This window comes from Manacus vitellinus, unplaced genomic scaffold (assembly GCF_001715985.3).
Source record: "Manacus vitellinus isolate BGI_N305 unplaced genomic scaffold, ASM171598v3 scaffold_84_pilon, whole genome shotgun sequence".
Lineage (NCBI taxonomy): Eukaryota > Metazoa > Chordata > Aves > Passeriformes > Pipridae > Manacus > Manacus vitellinus.
Genome location: NW_021940840.1, coordinates 1,620,919 through 1,643,208, shown reverse-complemented (window position 1 = coordinate 1,643,208; position 22,290 = coordinate 1,620,919). Strand labels below are relative to the sequence as shown.

The following is a 22,290-nucleotide window of genomic DNA, read 5'->3' as shown; positions in this document are numbered from 1 at the left end:
GAAGACTCTCAGTGGGCTAGAGCATGGTGCCAATAAACACCAAGGTCACAGGTTCAATCCCTGAATGGGCCATTCACTTAAGGGTTGGACTTGATGATCCCTGTGGGATCAACTGTGAACGTCCAGTTCCACCTTGAGATTCATGCTCAATTTCCCCATCCAACTCACTTCCAGGAGGAGGGCTCAAAGGGCTAGCTGTGCATGCATGAACAAAACAGCGCAAAAAGTCTGGTTTACATAAGAGGCATGCACCAGGTTAACTACAGAAGGGAGCAGGTTGGGTCCCCCCTTTCTCTTCCTTTTTTCTTTCTTCTCTTTCTCCTCTCTTTTACTTTTTTTATCTCATTGTTTGCCCCAGCTCCAAACCATCCACATGGCAGGACGAACACAGGATCTAAGGACTAGTGATATTCTTTGTTTTCTTCCCTTGCTTTGCCTGAGCAAAGCACAGCTATCATATTCTACTCTGTAATGAACTCTCTTGTGGTAGCGGGGAGCTTGTGTAATGGTGTGTTGTGGCTTTTTAGCCAGCGCCTTGAATATTGGTGTATTGTGGCTTGTGAGCCAGTGCCTTTTGCAGGAGTTTGAGGTGGGAGTTGAGAACTTATTGAAGTGTTCCATACAAAATTAAGGGCTCATTTGCCTCCACTCTTGAGGAAGTCTATGGTAAGAATTGGCTTGTTAGCCACTACCTTTTGAATCTAAGCAGTGTGCTGGTTGCTGGAGTTATGGCAATTGTACATTAAAAACATGAGTTTCCTGATCCGTGTCCAGTTTTCTTATTCAGCCCAATGAGAATTTATAATGAACATCATGTAGTTGATCGGTGGGTCGTGACAAGGACCCAGCCATGCACTCTGTCCCTCTCACCCTCTGGTTTCATAGAATCACAGAATAATTCAGGTTGAAAAGTCCTCCAAGTCCAGCTACTCCCCAAGTGCCACATCCATACAGCTTTTAAATTCTTCTAGGGATGGTGACTCCCCTACTGCCCATGGCACCTGTGCCAGGGCTGGACAATCCTGTTGGGGATGAAATTTTCCCTATTATTCAACTTATACTTCCCTGGTACAACTTGAGGCCATCCTCTCATCCTTCCCCTTGTTCCCTGGGAGCAGAGCCCGATCCCCACCTGGCTCCACTGTCCTGTCAGGGAGTTGTAGAGAGCAAGAAGGTCCCCCCTGAATCTCCTTTTCTCCAGGCTGGGCCTCCCTAGCTGCTCCTCATCAGACTTGTGCTCCAGCCCCTTCCCCAGCTCCCTTGCCCATCTCTGGGCACGCTCCAGCCCCTTAATGTCTTGTTGTGAGGGGCCCAAAACTGACCCCCAGACTGGAGGTGCCTCAGGAGCACCCAGTGCAGGGGAGGAGCACTGCCCTGGTCCTACTGCCATACCATGGCTGGTACAGCCCAGCAGTCATTGGTCTCTTGCTCACCTGGGCACACCTGGGCTCATGTTCAGCTGCTGTTGACCAGCAACCCCAGGGCCTTTCCTGATGGGCACCTTTCCAGCCCCTCTGCCCCCAACCATGGGGTTGTTGTGACGCAAATGCAAGACCTGGCACTTGGTCTTGTTTGAAACTTACACCACTGGCCTCAGCCTATGGATCCAGCCTGTCCAGATCCCTCTGCAGAGCCTCCGGTTCTCCATCAGATCAACACTCCTGCCCAGCTCAGTGTCATCTATGAACTGACTGAGCAAAGCTGTGAAAGAGGCACAAGGGACCACCAACTCCGTGCAAGCAAAGTCCACCCTCCCCACAGTGCTTAGCCAGCCTGGACGCTCCTTCCCAGGCTCCACCTTGGAGCACAGACATGCTGAGCTGTGCCTACCTTGCTGTATAGTACGTCCAGCCAGTAATCAGCCACCTTGGCCACCGAAGCATAGACCTCTTCCAACGTGCTGCCTTTCAGAAAGGCTTCGAACACAGATGACTGGAATATCTTCACCAGCTGCAGCTCTCCCCTGCGCTTCACCTCAAACCCCTTCAGCTCAGCCAGGGACCCATCCTCGTTGAACACCGCGTACCTGGGAGAGACAGTGTGAGCAAACCTGGTCTGTACCAAGGGACAAGTCAGGATCCCGCGGGTGCCTCTCCTGCCAGGGCTCTTCTCCCTATGCCATTGTGCCATTGTAATGGTTTACTCTGGCTGAACACCAGGTATCCACTAGGCCTGCGCCCATGTCCCCGCAGAGAAAGCGGACGGGGGGGAAGGAGAGAGGAAAGGGAAAAAAAACTATGAGAAACCGAAACTGCTAAGAAATATTATTTATATTACACGAAGATAGGCATTATAGGCAGTATGTATACAACAAAGAGCTAAAAATGAAAATACTTCCCGAACAACTGATGCTTTCTTCCCTGAAACTGTCTAGCTCGGCAACTGGAAAAGAAGAGAGCACTGGCTTCCTTTCTGTTTCTATCGGAGTTGACGTAGCATGGTACGGAATATCTTACTGGCAGAATAAGATGATCTAACCTACTTCCATTTCCTTCTCATGGAGTTTCACTAACCCATCACAGCCATCATCCAGTGCATTCAGAGGAGACATGGGGGCATCTGGATAGTCTCAAATATCTACAGCTGCTCTAGCAACCACTTCAACTTGGTCTAGAAAAGCACATCCGTTCTTGCCCCAGCTCACCCACACCGATTCATAGAACCATGTGAAAGGGAGCTAAAGATCATCCTGTCCCACCTTGGGACAGGCAGGCACACCTTCCACTAGACCAGGTTGCTCCAAGCCCTGTCCAACCTGGCCTTGAACACTTGCAGGGATGGGGCAGCCACAGCTTCTCTGGGAAACCTGTGCCAGGGCCTCATCACACTCAGAGAGAATTTCTTCCCAATATCCCATCTAACCTGTCCTCTTTCTCTGTAAAGCCATTCCCCCTTGTCCTGTCACTCCAGGCCCTTGTCCCAAGTCCCTCTCCAGCTCTCTTGGAGCCCCTTTAGGCACTGGAAGGGGCTCTCAGGTCTCCCTGGAGCCTTCTCCTCTCCAGGCCAAACACCCCCAGTTCTCCCAGCCTGTCTCCAGAACAGAGGGGCTCCAGCCCTTGGAGCATCTCTGTGGCCTCCTCTGGACCTGCTCCAGAAGCCACATGTTTCTTGTGCTGAGGAACCCTGACCTGGATACAGCACTGTGGGTGTGGAGTGATCTTACTCGGTGGAGAATGATCTTAATTGTACACAAGTAGTTGTACACAAGGGTGGGAGGTGAGAGGCCAGGTGGGGAAATGAAGATATTAGAAAGAGGTTTAGAGAGAAGAAGGAAACTCTGTCAACTCCAATGGTGGCAGAGGGGTTCAGAGGAAACTGGATGTAGCCATGCCACACCTAAGGAACACTCCTCCCTCTTGCTTCTTCTCTTGCATTGTTTTGCCTTTCACAGCCCTGTTCTTATGGGAACCAACAGTGAGGACAGGGAATACTCAAACCTACGTGGCTTGGTCAGCCCTTCTCCTACCTACCCACATTCCCTTTCCTTCCTCTACCTTCAGGCCCTTTTGCATGGAAGGTGACCGGAAATACATGCTATTTCTAACATCCCCAACCTACTGGAAACTAAAGGCCCTGAGAGGAGTCCTACAAGCACAGCCTGCTCAGAGCTGGGCATTACCTCGACTCCTGCAGTGGGGACAGGAGGGAAGCTGAGAGAGGATGGTGTGTGCTGGTGCTCATCCTGTGGGGGATTAAGCACAAAGAAGTACATAATTGTGAGGACAGAGAGTGCTCGGGGCAGTGACAGCATTTTTTGGAGCCAGACCCAGGTCTGTGGGCTGCCCCCTGAAACACTGGATACTACTGCTCTAGCTCAAGTGCCTGGTTAGGAGGTGGCAGAGAAAGCAGTGAAGTTTGGGTACAACTATCCTATAATGTGACAGTAATGGCAGGATCCAGTCCCTCTTACAGTCAGAGAAGGAAGGGGAAACACCTAGGGAAAGTGTTACTGGAGGTCTGTGAACTCCTGAGAGATAGGAAGGCAGGAACTGCTGAGTTTAATCAGATTAGGTTGAATGCAAGCAGTATTAGAAATCCTCAGAAGGAAAGTCAAAGTTGTCCTGCACACCTCAGAGCCAAAGAGGGAGATGTCTGGTCACCAGGCTGGAGAAATGTCATTTTGCTGTTACCTGCTAAAATTTATTGCCATAGAATGGCGTTGGAGGCAAGTGCACAGCTGTATTCAAAGATGATTCGATGTAAGGAACTTACCATTTAAAGCCAGTGAGTCAAGCGTGCTGCAGGCTATGGGGGCAAAGACCAACGTGCCCATGTGCACAAAGGGAACGAGATCCTCACGCTGTTACTCAGGGAAAGGGTAACCTGAAGCTTTGAAATCTCACCTTTTCTTCAGCTTCTTGCCCTCCTCTTTGGAAGCTGGCAGGATCATGGCCAGGTACGGACCATCCACTTCAAAAAAGATGCTGTTCTCCGAGCGCGTAATGTAGGTGAGCGAGGCTGGGTCCTGCAGTTCCTGGTACTGGTCATTGGTGAAGCCTTCCTGTGGGCACAGTCCCAGGAGAACAGCTTCACTCCACAGCTGGCTGGTCACACCAGGGGATGCCCCTAGGACACATCCTGCCCAAAGGGATCCCTCTGGGAACAACAGCACAATTTAGGACTCAAAAATCAAAACATCTGTCCTGCCTGTTGAAGAGAAAAATGCTTTGGACCCTGAAACGATATTCTTTTGTCTTACAGATGCTGGAGTGAGCAGAGGATGTGTTTAGACCTTGCTCTGGACTTCCTATCTGCACAGGTGAGCATACACCAAACCTGCCCTCTTACAGACTGCCCCTCTCTGCGGGAGGATGTCGAGCCTCACCCTCTGCTCAGATGCTCTCCAAGGCCATCAGCCCTGACACCTCTTGCTACATGAGGAGTGCGGATGGAAGAGGAGCTCTCCCCACTCATCAGGTCTCCATCTCTTTTCCCAAGCTGCAGAGCTGGCCTGGACTGATGTCAAACTCACCTTCACCAGGATGTTCAGCATGGCTCCCGGGTAAGAGATGGTCACCTTCGGCTTCTTGGCATTGGTTGATTTGATGACAAAGTTCTCTGGGAAGCTGTTGGGGAGGACACACCAAATCCCATCAGTATCCAGTTCCAGAGGTCTCCTAAAGAAGGAATAAAGGCCAGTGTCAGGAGAAAAGTAGATGAGAGGTGAGGATCAGCTTTATGTCCCCCACAAAAGCAGCGGCAGCCTGTTGCATCCACTCTCTGTTCCTTTCTGCAAAGAAAATCAAATACAACAGAATAACCATAGCAGTGTCAGGAATCTGAACGTTCATAGAATCACAGAATCCCAGACTGGTTTGGGTTGGAAAGGACCTCAAAGCTCATCTCGTTCCACCCCTTGCCATGGGCAGGGACACCTTCCACTAGACCAGGGTGCTCCAAGCCCTGTCCAACCTGGCCTTGAACGCTTCCAGGGATGGGGCAGTCACAGCTGCTCTGGGCAACCTGTGTCAGGGCCTCAGCACCCTCACAGGGAAGAATTTCTTCCCAGTATTCCACCTAACCCTTCCCTCTTTCACTGTGAAGCCATTCCCCTTTGTCTTGTCACTCCAGGTCCTTGTCCCAAGTCCCTCTCCAGCTCTCTTGGAGCCCTTTAGGCACTAGAAGGGGCTCTAAGGCTCCAAGCTCTCTTCTCCAGGTTGAACACCCCCATCTTTCTCAGCCTTTCCTCATAGGAAAGGTGCTCCATCCCCCCAAAAGCTTGGGTGCTCCTACATCTGTCCTAGATAGAGATGGACCTTCCCCAGCTCAGCATGCACTCACCCAATCTGCTCGATCAGCTCTCTGGCCTGGGTGATGATATTCGCTCCTGTGAAGCAGACGATGCCAGCCATTTCCATGGAGTACCAGCGAGCTCTGTGAGCAGAGGAGTCACAGTGAAGAGCATAATAAGCTTCCTCCCAAATCCAGCTATGGAAGGGCAGGAAGATGCCCAGGAGAAGGAGGGCAAGAAACACATCAACACTGGCCCTGGAACATTGTTCTCCTATGAAGTTCTCTACTTATGATGCTCTAGAAAAGCTGGAGACCCACTAACAGACAAGATTCCCATAATTTAATGTCTGGCAAGAGACTCCAGGATGAGGAGTCATGGGTAGAAGCAAGAGGTAGAGGCAGCACCCACCCTCATCTTATTGCTTCAGGAGCAGGTAAAGCAAGTGAATACCTCACCAAGACAATCCTGGTTTCCAAGGGTCCTCTCTTGAGGACACTGGATTGCCTAGGGGAGACTCACCCTTTCCGCATAACGTATCCATAGAAGGAGTTGAGGATGCACTTGTGGGCCAGCTGCAGGGACTCATAGAGGATCTCCATGTTCTTACAGCGTTTCACTTCAGAGGCATCTCCCATCTCCACTGCTGCTGACAGCTTCTTCTTCCACACCTGCACGGTGACAGGCAGAGCCAGGATGATTTCACACATCACCACCAGTGGTGGTGATTCCCACTCAGTCCCAGTATACCATTGCAACTCTAGAGCAGTATCTTTGCTGAAGATCAGTTGGCATGAGTTAAACATCCCATTTTCTTTTGCAGCACAGGAGGGGTTGTCCAGAGGCACTTTGTCACTCAGTGGAAGGGACCTGTAGCTCCCACCATCCATCAGAATGCAACCAGCATCAGCTGTGCTGCACCACAAGTGGGCAGGGAAGAACCCAATATACTGCCTGCAGCAATCCATGACATCTGGCTAACAGCAGAACCACCAGTGCAGAATAAGCCTCTCTGCCAGCCCTGTGATTCATGGCAGAAGAGGAATCTGGGAGGAACTGCAAAGCAACTGGCCCATTAATTAACTCTGCCAGAGGTAGAGTCCCAGGGTCTCCTAAAATGGTTTGGGTTGGAAGGGACCTTAAAGATCATCTCGTTCCAATCCCCTGCCATGGGCAGGGACACCTTCCACTAGCCCAGGTTACTCCAAGCCTTGTCCACCCTGGCTCTGAACACTCCCAGGGATGGGGCAGCCACAGCTTCTCTGGGAAACCTGTGCCAGGGCCTCACCACCCTCACAGGGAAAAATTTCTTCCCAATAACTAATCTAACCCTGCCCTCTGCCAGTGGGAAGCCAATGGAGTAATCCTTTGAGGTTTTCAGCAAGACACAAGAGGTCCCTGGCCTTGCCAAGACAAGTTTGACTAGCAGCTGAGCACAAGCTTGGTACCTTGTGCAGCCCCTTGAACTCATAGCGGCGGTCCCGGAACGCTCGCACCGTGTCCACATAGAAAGAGTTCTCTCGCTGGCAGATGGTGGTGACTCGCTCCTCCACCTTGGTGACATGGATCTTCTTGTACGCCTTGCGGCAGTAATCTGGTCAAGGGAGGAGGCAGATGGAGGTTCTCAGGGCTGGCTGCCCTGCTACAGCGGGATAGGCATAGTAGGGACACGGAGACAGCTAAGCGTCAGGCATTGGTAAACAGGGGACAGTCCTACTGGAAAGGGAGAGGAAGATCCCAGCATGGAGAGAAGCAGCACCTTTTTACGGAGATGCAAGGACGAAGGCAGAAATAAACTAATTGTATGGCCCATTAGCAAACTCAGGCTCTGCCCCCAGCCATCTGGATGGTTCTGCTGGACGGCATCCCTCCAGGTGACGGGATAACATTGACGTTTCCTTTTCATTAACTGGCTTGAATTAGAAGCCTTACAAAAAATGGAACCCTTCATGTTTCAGCCAAATCCATGGCTCTCCAGAGACAAAGGGAAACACTGACAGAGGTACCAGTGCCTGGCTCCTCTTTGTAAGCACACAGGAGTCTGCTTAAATCCTTGAGTTCTGAGGCCAGTCAGTCTGACCTCACCCCACAGCCCTGGGAGGGGTCACTAATGCTGAATACCAATCACAGTCCAGGTTGCAAAACACTCCCCAGACCACGACCTTGATTGTTTTTTTTTTTACCTGCCAGGCGCTTTTTCTCATACTTGGCCTGTTCTTCCCGGGAGAGTTCGTGGAAGGCACGGGGTGGTCCATCAGGGGACAGTGGAGGGAACTTCTCTGACTCCAGCTGCTGCTGGATGCGATGGTACTCGCTGCGGCTGGCAGGCACTGCGGAGGAGGGCAGTGATCAGTCCCCAGCGATCAGGGGAGAAGTGAGAATTTGACTCCATCTCTGTGGGTTGGACTGCATGGTCCTTCCCGTACTTACTGAACTCTCCTCTCCATTGCCACGTCATCCGGCGCTGGCAGTTGGCACCTGGCTTGTTGAAGTCACAGGCAGCACATGTGGCTTCATCCACCATAGCTGAGGGCTGGACGCAGTAATAGACATACAGGTGTTAGAAGCAATAGGTACCCAAATGACAATTCGTGCCAGAACAGGTTCTAGTGGCAAGAGAGCACAGGTGTGAACAGCAGAGATGGTACTCAGTGAGTTCCCCTTCCTGGAGCCTTTCTGGAATATAAAACCCTCAAAACAACAAGAGTCCTAGCTAAAGCTGTAGCTCAGTCTCTGCAGACCTGGTATCCACAGAAGGGCAACAGAGCTGGGGAAGGGTCTGGAGCTCAAGTCTGATGAGGAGCAACTGAGGAAGTTGGGGGAAATCAATCTGGAGAAAAGGAGGCTCAGGGGGCACCTTGCTCTCTACAACTCCCTAACAGGAGGGTGCATCCAGGTGGGGGTTGGCCTCTTCTCCCAGGCAACAAGTGAGGAAAGGGCCTCAAATTGTGCCAGGGGAGGTTTGGGTTGGATATTAGGGAAAATTTCTTCACTGAAAGGGTGATCAGACACTGGCACAGGCTGCCCAGTGTGGTAGTGGAGACATCATCTCTGAAGGGATTTAAAAGCCAAATGGATGGGCCACTTGGGTACACGGATTAGTAGTAGTTTTGGCAGTGATAAGGGAATGGTTGGACTCAATGGTGTTAGAGGGTTTTTCCAACCAAAATGATCCTGTGATTCTGTAATTCCATGGCAGCTTGAGTGAATTTCACACCCAGTCTTATCTGCTTCCCCTCCCCTGGGCAGAAAGTTCAGCCCTTGCTATTAAGGGGATCAAGAGGGATGATCGAGGTCATCTCAAATTAGGAAATAGAAGGTTGATGTTACCCACCTGCAACCTGTTGGTCAGAATGATGTTGGGGTACATGGCCCCCACGTCCAGATGGTATATAAGCGGACACTCAATTCTGTTGGGGACATCCTTCAAGGAATTCAGTTTGACCTTGATTTCATCACAAACCTGTGGCAAGACAAAGGGAAGTGAAACTCAGGCAGGAAGGAGTTACTAAGTCAAATACTTGTTGAATTTGATCCTTTACTTCTTCACAGGAATACCTGCCACAGATTCTGGGAATGGATCTAAAGGACCAAAGGAGAGATCTGGGAATCCTTGACCACCAGTGCTTTAGGTTTTGGTTTGGACCTCAAAGGTGAGCTTTTCTGTAGGGGTACAAGGCAGGGAGCAGCTGCTTCCTAACGCAACTCGATCAAGGACTTTTTCAGTGCAAATAGGTTAATGGAGACAACAGCAAAGATCAGAAGTCCCCAGTCAGGTGCTGTCCTCCAAGAAACTTCAGACTTGGATTTGCACTTTGTAGCTGATAAAAAGTGGGGAACAAGAAGAACATGAGTATTGGATATCTGAGAGGTCTGCCTTCTCTCTAAATCCCTAATTCCTTTCCAGCTTTCTCAGAGCTTTGCTCCTGGTTGAACCTGCAAACGGGAAAGCAGGAACTGCATCCCTCAGATGGCACAGAGACCCTGACCCCCAGGCTGGTCTCCAGTGTCCAGGCAAGGGGATCCTCATGGATTCAGTCTATAGATGAGCTTCTTGGTCTCTCCATGTAGAGCACAAATGGAACCAAAACAAGCACTTTACACCTGCAGCTCCAGCCCTTCCCACCCAGCTCAGCTGTGCTGCAGGTGCTGTACCTCCTGGAAGTTGGTGACCTGATCCAAGGGCAGACCCTCCTCCTCCTCAATGGCGTGCCGCAGCGTCTTCTCCACGTGCTGCACCAGGAAGTCGAAGGCAGCAGGATTCTGCAGGGATGTGGGGATGGCAGTGAGGCTGTGGGCAGCTGTCCCTGGCTGCAGACTGGCAGCTCCTGCCCTGCACCCCTGTCCCGCCCTGGCTTGGGGAGCTACAAGCTATAAGGGATATACTGAGGCATGGGGGGAGGTAATGAAGGTAGCAACCTGATCCAGAAACAGGTAAAAGACCCTCAGGAAGGGTTCAGAAGAAGCTTTGTTTAGGAGGGAGAAGGAGAGAGGGAGGACAGAACCCCAGGGGACAGAGGCATAACTTCCAAGAACCACTGGCTCAAAAACAAACCTAAAACCCCACCTCACCATCCTCCCTTGCTGTCAACAAGCTCTGGCTTGCTTCCAGTATGTGACACATGTGACACTTGCTTTCCCAGTGAAGCACAGATGGCCACTTGAAGGCCTCCTCCTACCCATTCCCAGCCCAGCTTCATGTGCCCGGGATCTCCTGGAAGTTGTCAAGCACTGGAACAGGCTGCCCAGGCTACTGGTGAAATCACCATCCCTGGAAGTGGATGGTTCAGTGGTGGCCTTGGCTGTGTTGAGTTAATGCTCGGACTTGATGACGTTAGAGGGCTTTTCCAACCCTACTGATTCCGTCATTCTAGGTGCTGCCCAAGCCCAGCAGGGACACACTGGAGATGCCAACACTAGTGGACTGGTTATCACTCCCAACCATGCTGCTCCACAAGGACAGGGGCCAGCTGCTGGTCCCTTACCATTTTGAAGCGGCAGGGAATGTCACTGCGGAAGACCCCAGATTCCAGTGCTTCCACGTGGCCTCCCACGTAGGTCTCAGAGTCCAGCACATGCCCATCTTCTGTAAGTTTGTTGAATTCCTGCTCCTGCTTGTTGGGGAAGATGATGTTGGCATGATAGGCCTGAACCATCAATAGTGCCTCGCACAGCGTCCCCGATCCTTTTCTTAACACCTGCAGAAGAAAAACCCAAGCCAGTTTTAAACTCAAAAAAAGTAGATTTAGATATTAGGAAGAAATTCTTGTCTGCGCAGGTGGTGAGGCCCTGGCACAGGTTGCCCAGAGAAGCTGTGGCTGCCCCATCCCTGGGAGTGTTCAAGGCAAGGTTGGATGCGGCTTGGAGCAACCTGGTCTAGTGGAAGGAGTCCCTGACCATGACGGGGGGTGCGTGAGATGAGCTTTAAGGTCCCTTCCAAATCAAACCAGTCTGTGATTGAGCAGAAGTGCTGTCCCAGTGCTGGTGGGACCGGACCGGCCTTACAGCCACACAGTGAGCCAGACAGCTTCAGCTGGTGATACATGTGCAACACCTCTCCACCGGCAAGCAGCTTTGTCAGCTCAACCAAGTGGGAACGGACAGACATTTTCTACATGCTTAGCAGTGATGGCTTCCCAGCCATCCTCCCTACATCTGATAACAGCCATCAGGAGACCCAGCTTTGCATGGCCATGACTGCAAGTGAACTTGGCATCACCAGCCATACTTCCTTCTGCTCCAGCCCTGCACTACCAACCTTGGGTGTCATCTTCTCATAGACACCTCTCTCCAAACATCCCAGGAGATGTGGGAGAAAGGAGTAGCCTCTAAGTCCACCCTCCCTTCCTCCCTGCCACAGGTGCAGAGGGTGCAGTGGGAATCAGATCTGTGGCCAGAGCATCCCTGCAGCAATGGAGACGTAGCTGGCAAAGAAATCATCATTTTGGGAAAGCACTCACCTCATCAGGCTCCATGGGAATGATGGTGCATAAGGCGAAAATGAACGGATGTACATACTTCATATACATGTAGTAGGTAGCAACGGCATCAGACACTGAGTATGTGGCCAGGGTCTGTTGGGGAAGGAGAGAGGCAAATTAATCCCAATCCCATGACAGAGCAGCTCAGTGACAATGATCTTTTATTGCTTCCTGCTGGACATCCTTGTATCAGCAGTAAGAAGGGAAAGGTGTATTTCTCCATAACCTAGGTTACAAAGAACGTTACTTCCTTGCTCTAGCTCTAATCACACAGCGACATGTCATCTTTGACTGGGAAGAAACAGGAAGACACAGAATCCACCCTGTTTGGGACTCAGGAAGCTGCTCTAGGGCTCAGCAGAACCCCTGCCCATGACAGCTGGAGCACCAACCCTCTCCTGTCCCTTCATCAGCTCTTAACAGTGCTTCTGATTTCGGTGGTGCCTGTCACCTCACACTGATGTACATAAACACAGAGAATGCACAGTACAATGTCAGGGCCAGAACAACTTCAGTAGAATCCTGTTCCTTCTCCCCATGAGCTCTAAGGCATTGGCAGTTTGGGGAGAAAGATTGAGTTCACTTCTCAAAATCCACTTTTAACTTACAGATTCAGTTATACTGCAGCTCCTTTAGGCTGCTTTCCCATAGAGCACAAGGAGGGAGTACCTGAGGCTCTTCTGTAGCCATCCGGCACATCTCCTCAGGGTCCAGCTCTACTGGATCGTAACCCAGTTTTGCTTTAGCTGCTGCTTTCAGGTTGTGACTTCCTACTGGGAGGTAACTGTCTCTCTTCACCCACCTGGATAGAATCACAAAAATATCATTTTGTGCAGAGAAAAACCTTAAAAACAGGCTCAGGATTGTGAAGAGGATGTGGATTGCCACGGGGATCTCTCACTGAGGACAGCCCAGTCCCCAAGCACAGTAGGGTACAAGACTGTCCAACTTTAGCTATCCCAACCAGGACAAACCCCACTGTCCATCCCATCCCCAATGCTCAGAATTTCCACCTTCCAGCTCCTCCCTCAGTGGCTTTAAGATAAGCATTTCTCCGCCGAAGAAGACCCAGCAGGCCTGCAAGGACATCCAGATGTGCTCCAGAGCCCAGACTGCTCCAGGGGAAGAAACGTCCCTCTCTTTCCCATGTGTCATTTCCTCTTCTGGCTGTGCCAGGAGGCTGGTGGGTGAGGCTACAGTCCCTTCCCTGCTCCAATGGCCTGATCTTAACCTGCCCTTTCTCTGACGTCCCCAAATCATCCATCAAACACTTGAGGCTGCAGGGCATGAGGCAGCCCTGGGAGCCCTTCAGGGGAAGACTCGGCAGCTCCTGTGTGAGGCAGCGTGCCAAGGGGAAGAAGACATCACAGAAATGGATTATCACAAAAAAGGTTCACAAAAGCTTCCAACAGACAGAATGAGAACAGTATTCAAATACAACCATAAGTATTTTATATAAACCCAAGAGATAAAGACGCAGCTATATTGTACAGTGGCAGCATTCAGTACCTCAGACAGTCCATGTGGATGCACTGGGATGCCTTGTACTCTCCCTGGCTGTCCTTCTGAAACCCGATTTCCTGATACATATTCATTCCATGAACTGCTGCTCTTGCTTCCACAAAGGGCCTGGGGAAAGAGGCAGAGTGAAGAAAAGGAGCAGAACAGCCATTTTCCTGCATCTCCAACAATGGTTCTATAACCACTTTGTTACAAACGGCCTAAAGAATTTTTCTTGTGATTTATCTGTGTATCTTGCCATGGGGAAAACTTCCTGCAGGACATGGGGACACATCATCCCTGGAAGTGTCCAAGGCCAGACTGGACAGGGCTTAGAGTAAACTGGTCTAGTGGATGGTGTTTCTGCTCAGGGCAGCAGGGTTGGAACTAGATGATCTTTAAGGTCCCTTCCAACCCAAACTAGTCTGTGGCTCTATAACAGAATTGCAGTGTGACCCAAGAGGCAAAGCTGCTTGCTCATATCCTGCTCCTGGAGGTGGAGGCATGTGGTTCCTCTCCCCTGCTTCCCAAGGCTTACCTGCACCCCTCTCCCAGTATCCTCCAGGTCTCTTTTGACCCTCTTCCTGCTCTCCCATGACTGGGCTCATCCACACACCAACAATCCCACATTGCCAAGGGTTTAAAGCAGCTCAGGCAGATGGATGGGACTCTTCATAAAGTCCTACTGCCAAGCAACGGATTGGTGAGGATTTGGTGAGGTGCACAAAGTGGCCATTCCACATGGATTCCCCACTGTCTGAGCTATGGAAGGATGTCGAGGATGGAACCTGACCCTGCTCTCCAGCTCAGGTGACACCTTGTCAGCTTAGTTGTCATTCCTGGTCTTACCAGTCAAAGAAGTCTCCGTTGTATGTGACGATGATGGTGGGTTTGGTCTCCTGGACATGTTCAAACCACCTCTGGATTAAATGAGCCTGGGACGAAACAGAAAAGATATGTATTTTAAGGAATTTCATCTCCTCCATGGAGAGGTGGTTGATACCATACAGTTTACTCCACCCTTCCCCTCTCCTCTGCACCTAGCCCAAACTTGACCATTCTTACTTTTATTCCCCAAGACTTGAAAGCATGGCCAGCCCTACCAGACTCACTGCATTTCTCAGTGAGGCAGTCTACCAGGGAATGAGCTCTCTTTGGCCAACAAGAACCCCAGGCAGGTAAAACTCTACTGAGCGGAACTGACTTACCTCATCTGGTTCATTAAAGACACAAAATGGACCCTCATACTCTGGCTTGGGAGTAAACTCAAAGTCTTCAATGTCCTCTGAGACAATCTCCCTGTTTGTGATCAGGTAGCCCTGAGAAGGTGACAAGGAGGCAGTGAGGAGGACTGGGCTCACAGGCAACCCAAAAATGCTGTCCAAACAATGGGACATTTTCCTTTCGAAAACCAGAGCTTCTGTCAAGGGGGAACAATTGTTTCGGAGTCATCCATTGGCCATCAGAAAGGGAGACCACGAAGAGGCAACATGGGACAACAGCTTTACTTCTCTCCCTCAGAGAAACACTAGTAACCTGAGCTGGGTGTCACAAAACTCAGGATCATGTGCATCACCCAGATTTTAATTCCATTTCCAGAGCCTCACCATGCAGCTGGCAGCATGGCAAGCCTGGAGCCACTAGGGCTGAAGGGAAATGCTGGGCTGTTGCCTGATTTCGCTGCTGGAGCCTGAAACCACCTGAGGAAACCACCCTGCTAGCCTTACCTGCCCATCAATCATATACGAGATCATCATGATCTGGTCCGTCTCTGCGTCAGGAAACTTCAAAGGGAGTTTGGTTGTTTCAATGTCAAAGGCAAGAACAACAGGATCCTGGGCAGAACCAAATTCATTAGAAAATATTCCAGAGCTGACTTGAAGTTAAAGCCCAGTGCAAGTGAACCAGAACCTCCCCTCTAATCATTTTAGTGCTTTATCAACCCAAAAATCATTACCCGAGCCTGGAAACACAGCTTTCCCCCTGCCACCATTGTGTGACAGCAGCAGCATGTCAGAAACCAGTCCCTTGGGTGGACATACCTGGACAGAAGGACCCCTGCCCACCCAGTGCTCACCGGCCGCTCCACGAGGTCATCTCGGCGGGTGATTTCAGGGGGGTAGGTGTTGCCCCGGTATCGCACGTTGTACCAGTGAGCCTGTGGAGACAGGAGGGCAGGCAGTGCCTTACTAGGAGGCCAGATCCCTGTGGCACTCTGTTCAGCTGCTGGGGACAGAACTGCAGGAATCACATGCAGCCCAGAAGAAAGGCTCAAACTGTGGCTATGCATCAATCAATTATCTTTTCTGTGTGTCATTAACTAAGAAGAAACCCAGCAGCACAGGACTAGGCTCTACACATGGAATCATCATTACAGATACCTTTGTGAAGGTCTTGGAGAGAAAAAAAACTTTCTGTGCTTCAGGAGCAAAGCTCTTCCCTACTCACCACATGGATCTTCAGGTCGATGGAGAGGCGAATGTGGTAGGGCACGTCGTACTCTCGCATATCCACAATGTTGTCCATTTGGTTGGCAATTTTTCTAGAGGCTCCTTCCTCATCCATGCTTAGACTGCCTCCACTCAGAGCGCTGCAAGAGCAGAGGGAAGCAGCTGCCTTACTAGAGGGCCTGTCTCCCAGGGACAGCCACTGTCACTGGTGACACCAGCAGCAGGAGTCAGGGATAGGAGAGAAACAGAAAATGCTGGATTTTTTCCCTTTTAGTTACAACTAGAAATAAGGTTGCCCAGTGCCTTTCAGGATCCTTTCACAGGGAACAAGCAAACTATTTGAGGTACAGGCATAGATACCACCACATGCCATGCTATGCCATGCTATCCCAGAGGTAGCCTTTGGGATGTGCAGCATGAAGCTGGAAGATCCAACCTGGAGATGGGTGGCAAAGAGGCACAGCCAGGGCCAGACCCAGGCAGGACAACACCTCTGAGGAAAGCTGGGAAATAATCAAGGGAGTCTAATTATTAAGCGGGTGGTGAGGCCCTGGCAATGGTTGCCCAGAGAAACTGTGGCTGCCCCATCCCTGGAAGTATTTAAGACCAGTTTGGATGGGGCTTGGAGCAACCTGGGATAATGGAAGGTGTCCCTGCTCATTGCAAGTGGATTGGACTAGATGGCCTTTAAAGATCCCATTCCATGATTCTATGAATTATTAACATGAGGGACTGACTGACTGACTTCCCTACAGGGAGCTCCCACCTCGACAACATGGCCGTGTAAACGTCGCTCGCCTGGTCCCGCTCCCTGTTTTTCCTCACTGCAGGAGAAATCTCCTTCCGCACCTTCACCAGGTCCTCCACCGTGTTGAAGGATAGCTTGATGTAGTTCCTCTTCAGGCCCACCAAGTGGTTTGGCTGCGAAGCAGCAAGAGAATGGCAGTTCAGGGAGGGGAACCGTGACAAATGAGGGAAGGCCAACGAGACTGATGCAGGTGGAAGAACTGGCCAAAAAAAGAGTAAAGCACCAAGAAGAGACTGGTGGGCATGTCAAGAGCAGCAGAGCAAGGGCCCAGCCAGTCCCGCTGATACAGGCATCTGAGAGTGAGATGGGAAGAAGGAAGAGTGGATCAAGCAGGCATCCCCCTCCCACACTATCCTTCTTCCTCCAACCACTTTAATTCCTACAAGTAATGTGCTGAACACACCGTGAAACAGCTGATATGCTTCAGAAACATAATCACTGATAAGCAATTAGCCATAACAAACACATTTCTGAGACACCACAGCAGCACCAGGAGACTGAAGTCAAGCATGCTGCTTTCCTTCTTTACTCATCCCTTCCTACATCACTAGAGCTGTGCAAGGTCCAAAAAACCCCACTGATTAAGAGCACAGAGAGATACAGACCAAGTCCAAGTCCTCTTTGGGGACAGTCTCCAGTTTTGCAATCTTCCCTTGGAACTTCTTGGAGAGGAAGGAGGACACTTCCCGCTCGCAGCCCTGTCAAGAAACCCTGGGGCTGAGCAGTGTGTCTCTGTCTCTTGGGAGGAGACCATCCCAAGGCAGGCTGCCCAGGAGGTCTCGAGCTCCCCAGGATGCTGTCTTCTTCCCTGGGGACCTCATCTCTGCCAGGGTCCCCTCCTCACCTTCTGAGTGGCAATGTAGAAATAAGGCTTATAGGGCAGGGCCACCTAGGAGAGAGTAGATGGCTGATGGCGGCAGGTTCCCTACTGGGACCCCACACTCCAACCCTCCCCACCCGTGGACCCACCTTGAAGCGGCTCCCGTCCTCCTGGATGAAGTAGTAATCCACCGCACTCACGGACCGCCGGTCCTCATCCAGCACCTCCGTCTGCCCACAGGCACCAAGACCCAACGAGTCTCCATGAGACTCGCCCGAGACGCCACTACGGGACCCTCCCACCGTGGAGCCTCCCTCCTGGTAGGGCCAGGGAACCATGGGAGGGCCAGTATAGCCATGGAAACCCCTCCCGCCGTGTAGGGCTGGGGTCTCCTGTGGGAACCTGCTCTCCCGGTCCGACCGGGGGTCTCCCGGGAGACTGTCTCCCCCACGCCCTATGTGGGGTATCTCCGCGGGACACCTCCCCATACCACGGGCCGTATCGGTGCCCTCCCCATGGGACCCCTGTCCCCCAGCCGCACCGGTGGTATCTCCGTGGGACCCCCATTCTTGGTACGCCTAGGGTCTCTCTGTGGGAAATCCCTCCCTAGGCCCTACCGGGGGTCTTCCCACAGGACCCCCCCATTCCCCATCTGCTGCCTGCTCGCCCCCCGCCCCTGCCGGCCCGTACGGTGCATGTTTGATGAGCCAGCCAGATCGCTCGGGCGGCTCCGCGCCGCTCGAAGCCGAAACAGCGCGTCTAGGCGTCGCGTGTGCTGCGCCCCCCAGCAGGCGCTTGAGGGACGGCAGCGCGGGGCATCGTCCCGACCGGACCCCGTGCCATCCGCCGGCTCCTGGGCCTGCCCGCCCGCCGCCCCCACTGCGCTGCCGCGGGCTCGCCGCCTCCGCGGAACCCCATCGCGAGCGGCGCCAGGAAAGGGTTTCCCGCGCTGCGCCGCGATCCCGCCAGAGCGAAAGCCCCGCCCTGCGGCCAGAGCACCAATCAGAACGAGGCCCCGCCTCCCCGCGGACAAATCCCACCAATGGCGGGGGGCTCCTGTCCACGCCCCGCCCCCGTCACAACTCCGGGAGGGGGGAGCGCTCCGCGGCCGCTTCCGGCTGCAGGTTTCCTGGAGAACGGGAACGGGAGAGAGCGGTCCACCCAGCGGCACTCCCCGTCCGGCCGCTGGAGCCGGGTCCTGCCCGGGCCGAGGACATGGCTGCTGCTTTCCCCGCTGGGGACTCAGACAGCATCGAAGGTGAGCACAGGTCCCAGAGAAACGCGCGGGGGCACGGACGCAGGACACAGACACAGGACTCACAGGCGCAGGACACACAGACGGCCTCCTGCAACGCGCTGCTGTCATCAGCATCCTGCACAGGAGCCTCATCACAGCCCAGCCCCTTCCCCTCCTCCTCTAGGCTGGCAGAGACGGGAGAGACACCCGGGGTTCACAAGCACACACACACTCTTGGGCCCCCCAAGCACCCACATGAGCCCAGTGTCCCCCCAGCAGTCCTGCCTGGACCCCGACCCTCAGCCCCAGCCCACAGGCCTTGCCTCACCAGCTAGCCCAGCTGGAATTTTGCTGGTGAGTGCACAGACACACACGCCCCCACCCATGGTTGCAAAGGATACTCTCTAACCCACCAGACACACAGGCAGTGACACAGTTCAGCTCCAGCTGCACAGAGCCCCTCATTCCCTCACACTGCTCTCCTGCCCCCAGTAGCTAGTTTTAGGGACACCATTCTCACACCATGGCTGGAAGTTAAAGACCCTTCAGTCATGCCAGTGGCTGCACTGGGACCCCACTCTCTCCAGCAGGTGACCCCAAATCCCCTGGTGCACACACAGGCCCCATCACTAGCTGGCACTGGGTCCTTGAAGCACACACCCGGGTCAGAGTGGCATGACACAAAGAAATAGTCAATAAAACATTTAATAAGAAATATAAAAGTTCTGTGGTGACCATGGACAGGGCTTGCCCAAACTGGCGCAGGTTTATGCCCCCTGTTTTATTCCTCTTTGTTCCCCTTCTCATCCCTGTGGGTCCATTCCCCCACTCCTCCCTGTGTCCGAGTCCCCCCAGTTCGCACATTCAGCAGTGGCAAAGCCCAGGCTGATCCTCCTGGGTGGGCCAGCCTCACTGGGGTTTCTGGGTAGCCCATGGATTAGTGTGTCCCCTTCACTGCCTCCTTTGTCACTTGCTGGTCAGCTCTGTGTCCTTGTCATGAAATGAGTGATGCACCACTCCACCTGTGTTCTCATCCTCCTTTTAATAATACATCCTGGTTGCACTGAAGATCCTCAGCCATAAGGAGCAGAGACATACTCATAGCCTGATTCCACAGTGCTGTGGTTTAGCGATGGTATTCCCCAATTTAGTGTTCCCACTGAAATACTCCAAACAAAGCGCCCTTCGCTCACTCCCACCCCTCCTTCATCCTCCCCCCTGCAGTGGGATGGAGAGGTGAACTGGAGGCACAAAAGGTAAAGCTCACGGGTAGGCATAAGAAAAATGTGCTGGAAATAGCAATGAAATGCTAAACAAACTGTAATAGCAGCAATATTAATAACAGAGTGTACAAGAGAGGTGAACGATTCACACGCAAGTGCTCGATGTGCAGAACTCGACATTACCCCAACTAATCACTTCATTACTGCCTGACCAGAAGGGACACCCACCTCCCTCCACCCTTTCCTCTCCCCCTGCCACCCCCCATCGTATGATGTGAGGTGGTACAGAGTAAGACAGAGGCCTCGTCCCAACCCACAAATCCATGGAGCATGTGGTGGAGACTGTGTCACTCAGCACTCCCCAGAGGCTCCTTGGAGCTTCAGAAGTTGCTATCTCTGCTTAGGAAAGTCTGAATTTCGCCTGAGCTTGACCCAAAAAAATCTCTGTAGATCCTGGACACCACAGCAGACTGTCCTGCCCTGACTGGTGTGTCCAGCAGCAGGAGATTGGGATCAATGAAAGCATTTTCATGGTCCGAAAAGGAACTGACTTTGTGGCGGTGAAGAATGGAATTTAAAAATATCCTGCTGCCTTTCTTCTGAATGTGGAGTGGCTGCTGTTGAGTCAGACTTTCCCTGAAGATGCAGGGACCTGTTTCTCTTTGCCATTTTTCATGGTTCTGCCACCTGGCTGCTGTGGGGGTCAGGTTACTTGTTTGCTCCTTGAGTGAATGTTCGTCATTTTGGGTTTACTAGGCTGGAGGGAAATGAGGGCAAGTTTTGATGATGGGTTCGCCTCAACGTCTGTGTCTTACTGTGGCTTGTGCACGAGAACAAGCCTTTGTAGGCAGCTCTGTAGCAGCAGACGCTCCCTCAGGGGAGCAAACAGATCTGAGGCATCAGCCCTGGATTGCAAACCAAGGTCTCTTGTTCCAGCAGCTTCTCACCAGATGTGACAGTGGTTGTCCATGGCTGGCATCTGAATCAGCCAAGCAGGGCAGGGCTGAGACTGGGTGGTTCAGAGGGCTTATTGCTGCTATGCACTGTGGATTTGGCATTGAAAGGTCGGGATTTAGGTGCTGGTAAACGTGACTGCCCTTCAGTAGCAGAGGAAATCACAGAATCCCAGAATGGTTTGGTTTGGAAGGGACCTTAAAGATCAATTCATTCTACCCTCTTGCCATGGGCAGGGACACCTTCCACTATCCCAGTGCTGCTGTAGGCACAAACTACCCAGCAGCTCTGTTGGGTTTATGGGGAAGGGAGGACTGCCAGCCATTCATCCCTCTGGGTCCCTGCCCAGTCACCCCACTGCAGATAGAGCTGCATCTCCCACCATTCCCAGGGCAGCACAGCCCCACACAGTGCTGCTGGTGTCTCATTGTCCCCCTGTAGTGAGATGCTCAGCCCCACAAGGTACACTTGTAATGCCAGCTGAGCATAGAGTCACAGGCTGGCTCATCTGTTCCACCCCCTGCCATGGGCAGGGACACCTTCCACTAGAACAGGTTGCTCCAAGCCCTGTGCAACCTGGCCTTGAACACTTCTAGGAATGGGGCAGCCACAGCTTCGCTGGGCAACCTGTGCCAGGGCCTCACCAGCCAAGAATTTCTTGCCAGTATCCAATCTAAATCTACCCTCCTTCAGCTTAGAGCATGGCCACCCGTGGCTTGCTGTCATGATAATTCCCTGCAAAGCCATTTACTGTCTCCTTCCAAGGCTCAATCCTTGCTGTTTGCTTGGCAGCTGCATAGAAGCAGTTTTCCACACCACAGGTCAAAAGTCCTGCATGCCATGTAGGGAAATGGAGGTGATGGGTCTGCTAGGGGTCCCTGCACCCTGTGGGATGAGCTCTGCACCATGTCCTAGCCAGACGCAGCACCACATGCAGGATTCCTCCTGCTCGGTGGCCTGCAGACAGTGGACCTGGGATCATTTCTCCTGCCTTAAAATTGAGGCAGCTCCATGAGGACCCACAGTTCTTCTCCCAAGGCTGTGGAGGGATGTGGCTCCCTGGAGCTTCCATGCTGGAACGCTCCATCCATGGGTAGTTTTTTTTAACAGCAGTGAGAACTGCAGCTGAACAGCCCAGTTAAGCCTCTTGTTCCTGCTCCCATTTGGAGCAGGGAACTGAAGTTGGACACTGAAGAGCAGTGAACTGCCCCTGCAAAACCTCAGGGAGTTGTATGTATAATCAGGGTGTAAGACAGCAGCGATCTGAGACAAATTATCTGGTGGAGAAAAAAAATTCCTCTGTACCCAGTGTGGTCTCAAAAGTCACTGAGTGAAAATAAAGGACAGATTTGGGGCATGTGAGACGAAAAGGCTCAGGGAGATGCTGACACTGCCAGACGTGATGGGCAGGGAAAGAGTTTTCTGGGAGAACAGAAACGTGCCAGGGGGAGGGTGGGGGCGTAGATCTCCGAGGGGGGAGCAGAGAAGTGTGTATCCTTAAGGAAAATGTAAACCAAGTGACACCTGGGAAGGGCTGGGACGGGGTATTTCAGGAGGGCAGGAATAGCCCCGGCAGCGGCGACCCC

General features: G+C 52.3%; 2 protein-coding genes across 3 annotated transcripts in view; one reads left to right on the top strand and one right to left on the bottom strand.

Moving 5' to 3' along the window:
- The window catches only part of POLE (DNA polymerase epsilon, catalytic subunit), a 30,849-nt gene extending 13,221 nt beyond the window's left edge, over nucleotides 1-17,628 (bottom strand). Inside the window, exons 1-23 of the mRNA XM_029964922.1 lie at nucleotides 17,440-17,628; nucleotides 17,315-17,359; nucleotides 17,076-17,168; nucleotides 16,429-16,583; nucleotides 15,661-15,802; nucleotides 15,290-15,370; nucleotides 14,940-15,047; nucleotides 14,421-14,531; nucleotides 14,062-14,147; nucleotides 13,222-13,341; nucleotides 12,382-12,514; nucleotides 11,692-11,805; nucleotides 10,717-10,929; nucleotides 9,887-9,994; nucleotides 9,066-9,194; nucleotides 8,162-8,264; nucleotides 7,915-8,061; nucleotides 7,180-7,325; nucleotides 6,254-6,402; nucleotides 5,782-5,874; nucleotides 4,973-5,117; nucleotides 4,344-4,501; nucleotides 1,831-2,026 (exon numbers count right to left, since the gene is read on the bottom strand). Of these exons, the coding sequence (XP_029820782.1) occupies nucleotides 1,831-2,026; nucleotides 4,344-4,501; nucleotides 4,973-5,117; nucleotides 5,782-5,874; nucleotides 6,254-6,402; nucleotides 7,180-7,325; nucleotides 7,915-8,061; nucleotides 8,162-8,264; nucleotides 9,066-9,194; nucleotides 9,887-9,994; nucleotides 10,717-10,929; nucleotides 11,692-11,805; nucleotides 12,382-12,514; nucleotides 13,222-13,341; nucleotides 14,062-14,147; nucleotides 14,421-14,531; nucleotides 14,940-15,047; nucleotides 15,290-15,370; nucleotides 15,661-15,802; nucleotides 16,429-16,583; nucleotides 17,076-17,168; nucleotides 17,315-17,359; nucleotides 17,440-17,628 (2,964 nt within the window). The remainder of the gene's footprint in view (nucleotides 1-1,830; nucleotides 2,027-4,343; nucleotides 4,502-4,972; nucleotides 5,118-5,781; nucleotides 5,875-6,253; nucleotides 6,403-7,179; nucleotides 7,326-7,914; nucleotides 8,062-8,161; nucleotides 8,265-9,065; nucleotides 9,195-9,886; nucleotides 9,995-10,716; nucleotides 10,930-11,691; nucleotides 11,806-12,381; nucleotides 12,515-13,221; nucleotides 13,342-14,061; nucleotides 14,148-14,420; nucleotides 14,532-14,939; nucleotides 15,048-15,289; nucleotides 15,371-15,660; nucleotides 15,803-16,428; nucleotides 16,584-17,075; nucleotides 17,169-17,314; nucleotides 17,360-17,439) is intronic.
- A 909-nt stretch (nucleotides 17,629-18,537) lies between these two features.
- The window catches only part of AIFM3 (apoptosis inducing factor mitochondria associated 3), a 51,243-nt gene continuing 47,490 nt past the window's right edge, over nucleotides 18,538-22,290 (top strand). For both annotated transcript variants that reach the window (XM_018085668.3, XM_018085667.3), the window contains exon 1: nucleotides 18,538-18,548. The gene's annotated coding sequence lies outside the window, so the exon portion shown is untranslated. The remainder of the gene's footprint in view (nucleotides 18,549-22,290) is intronic.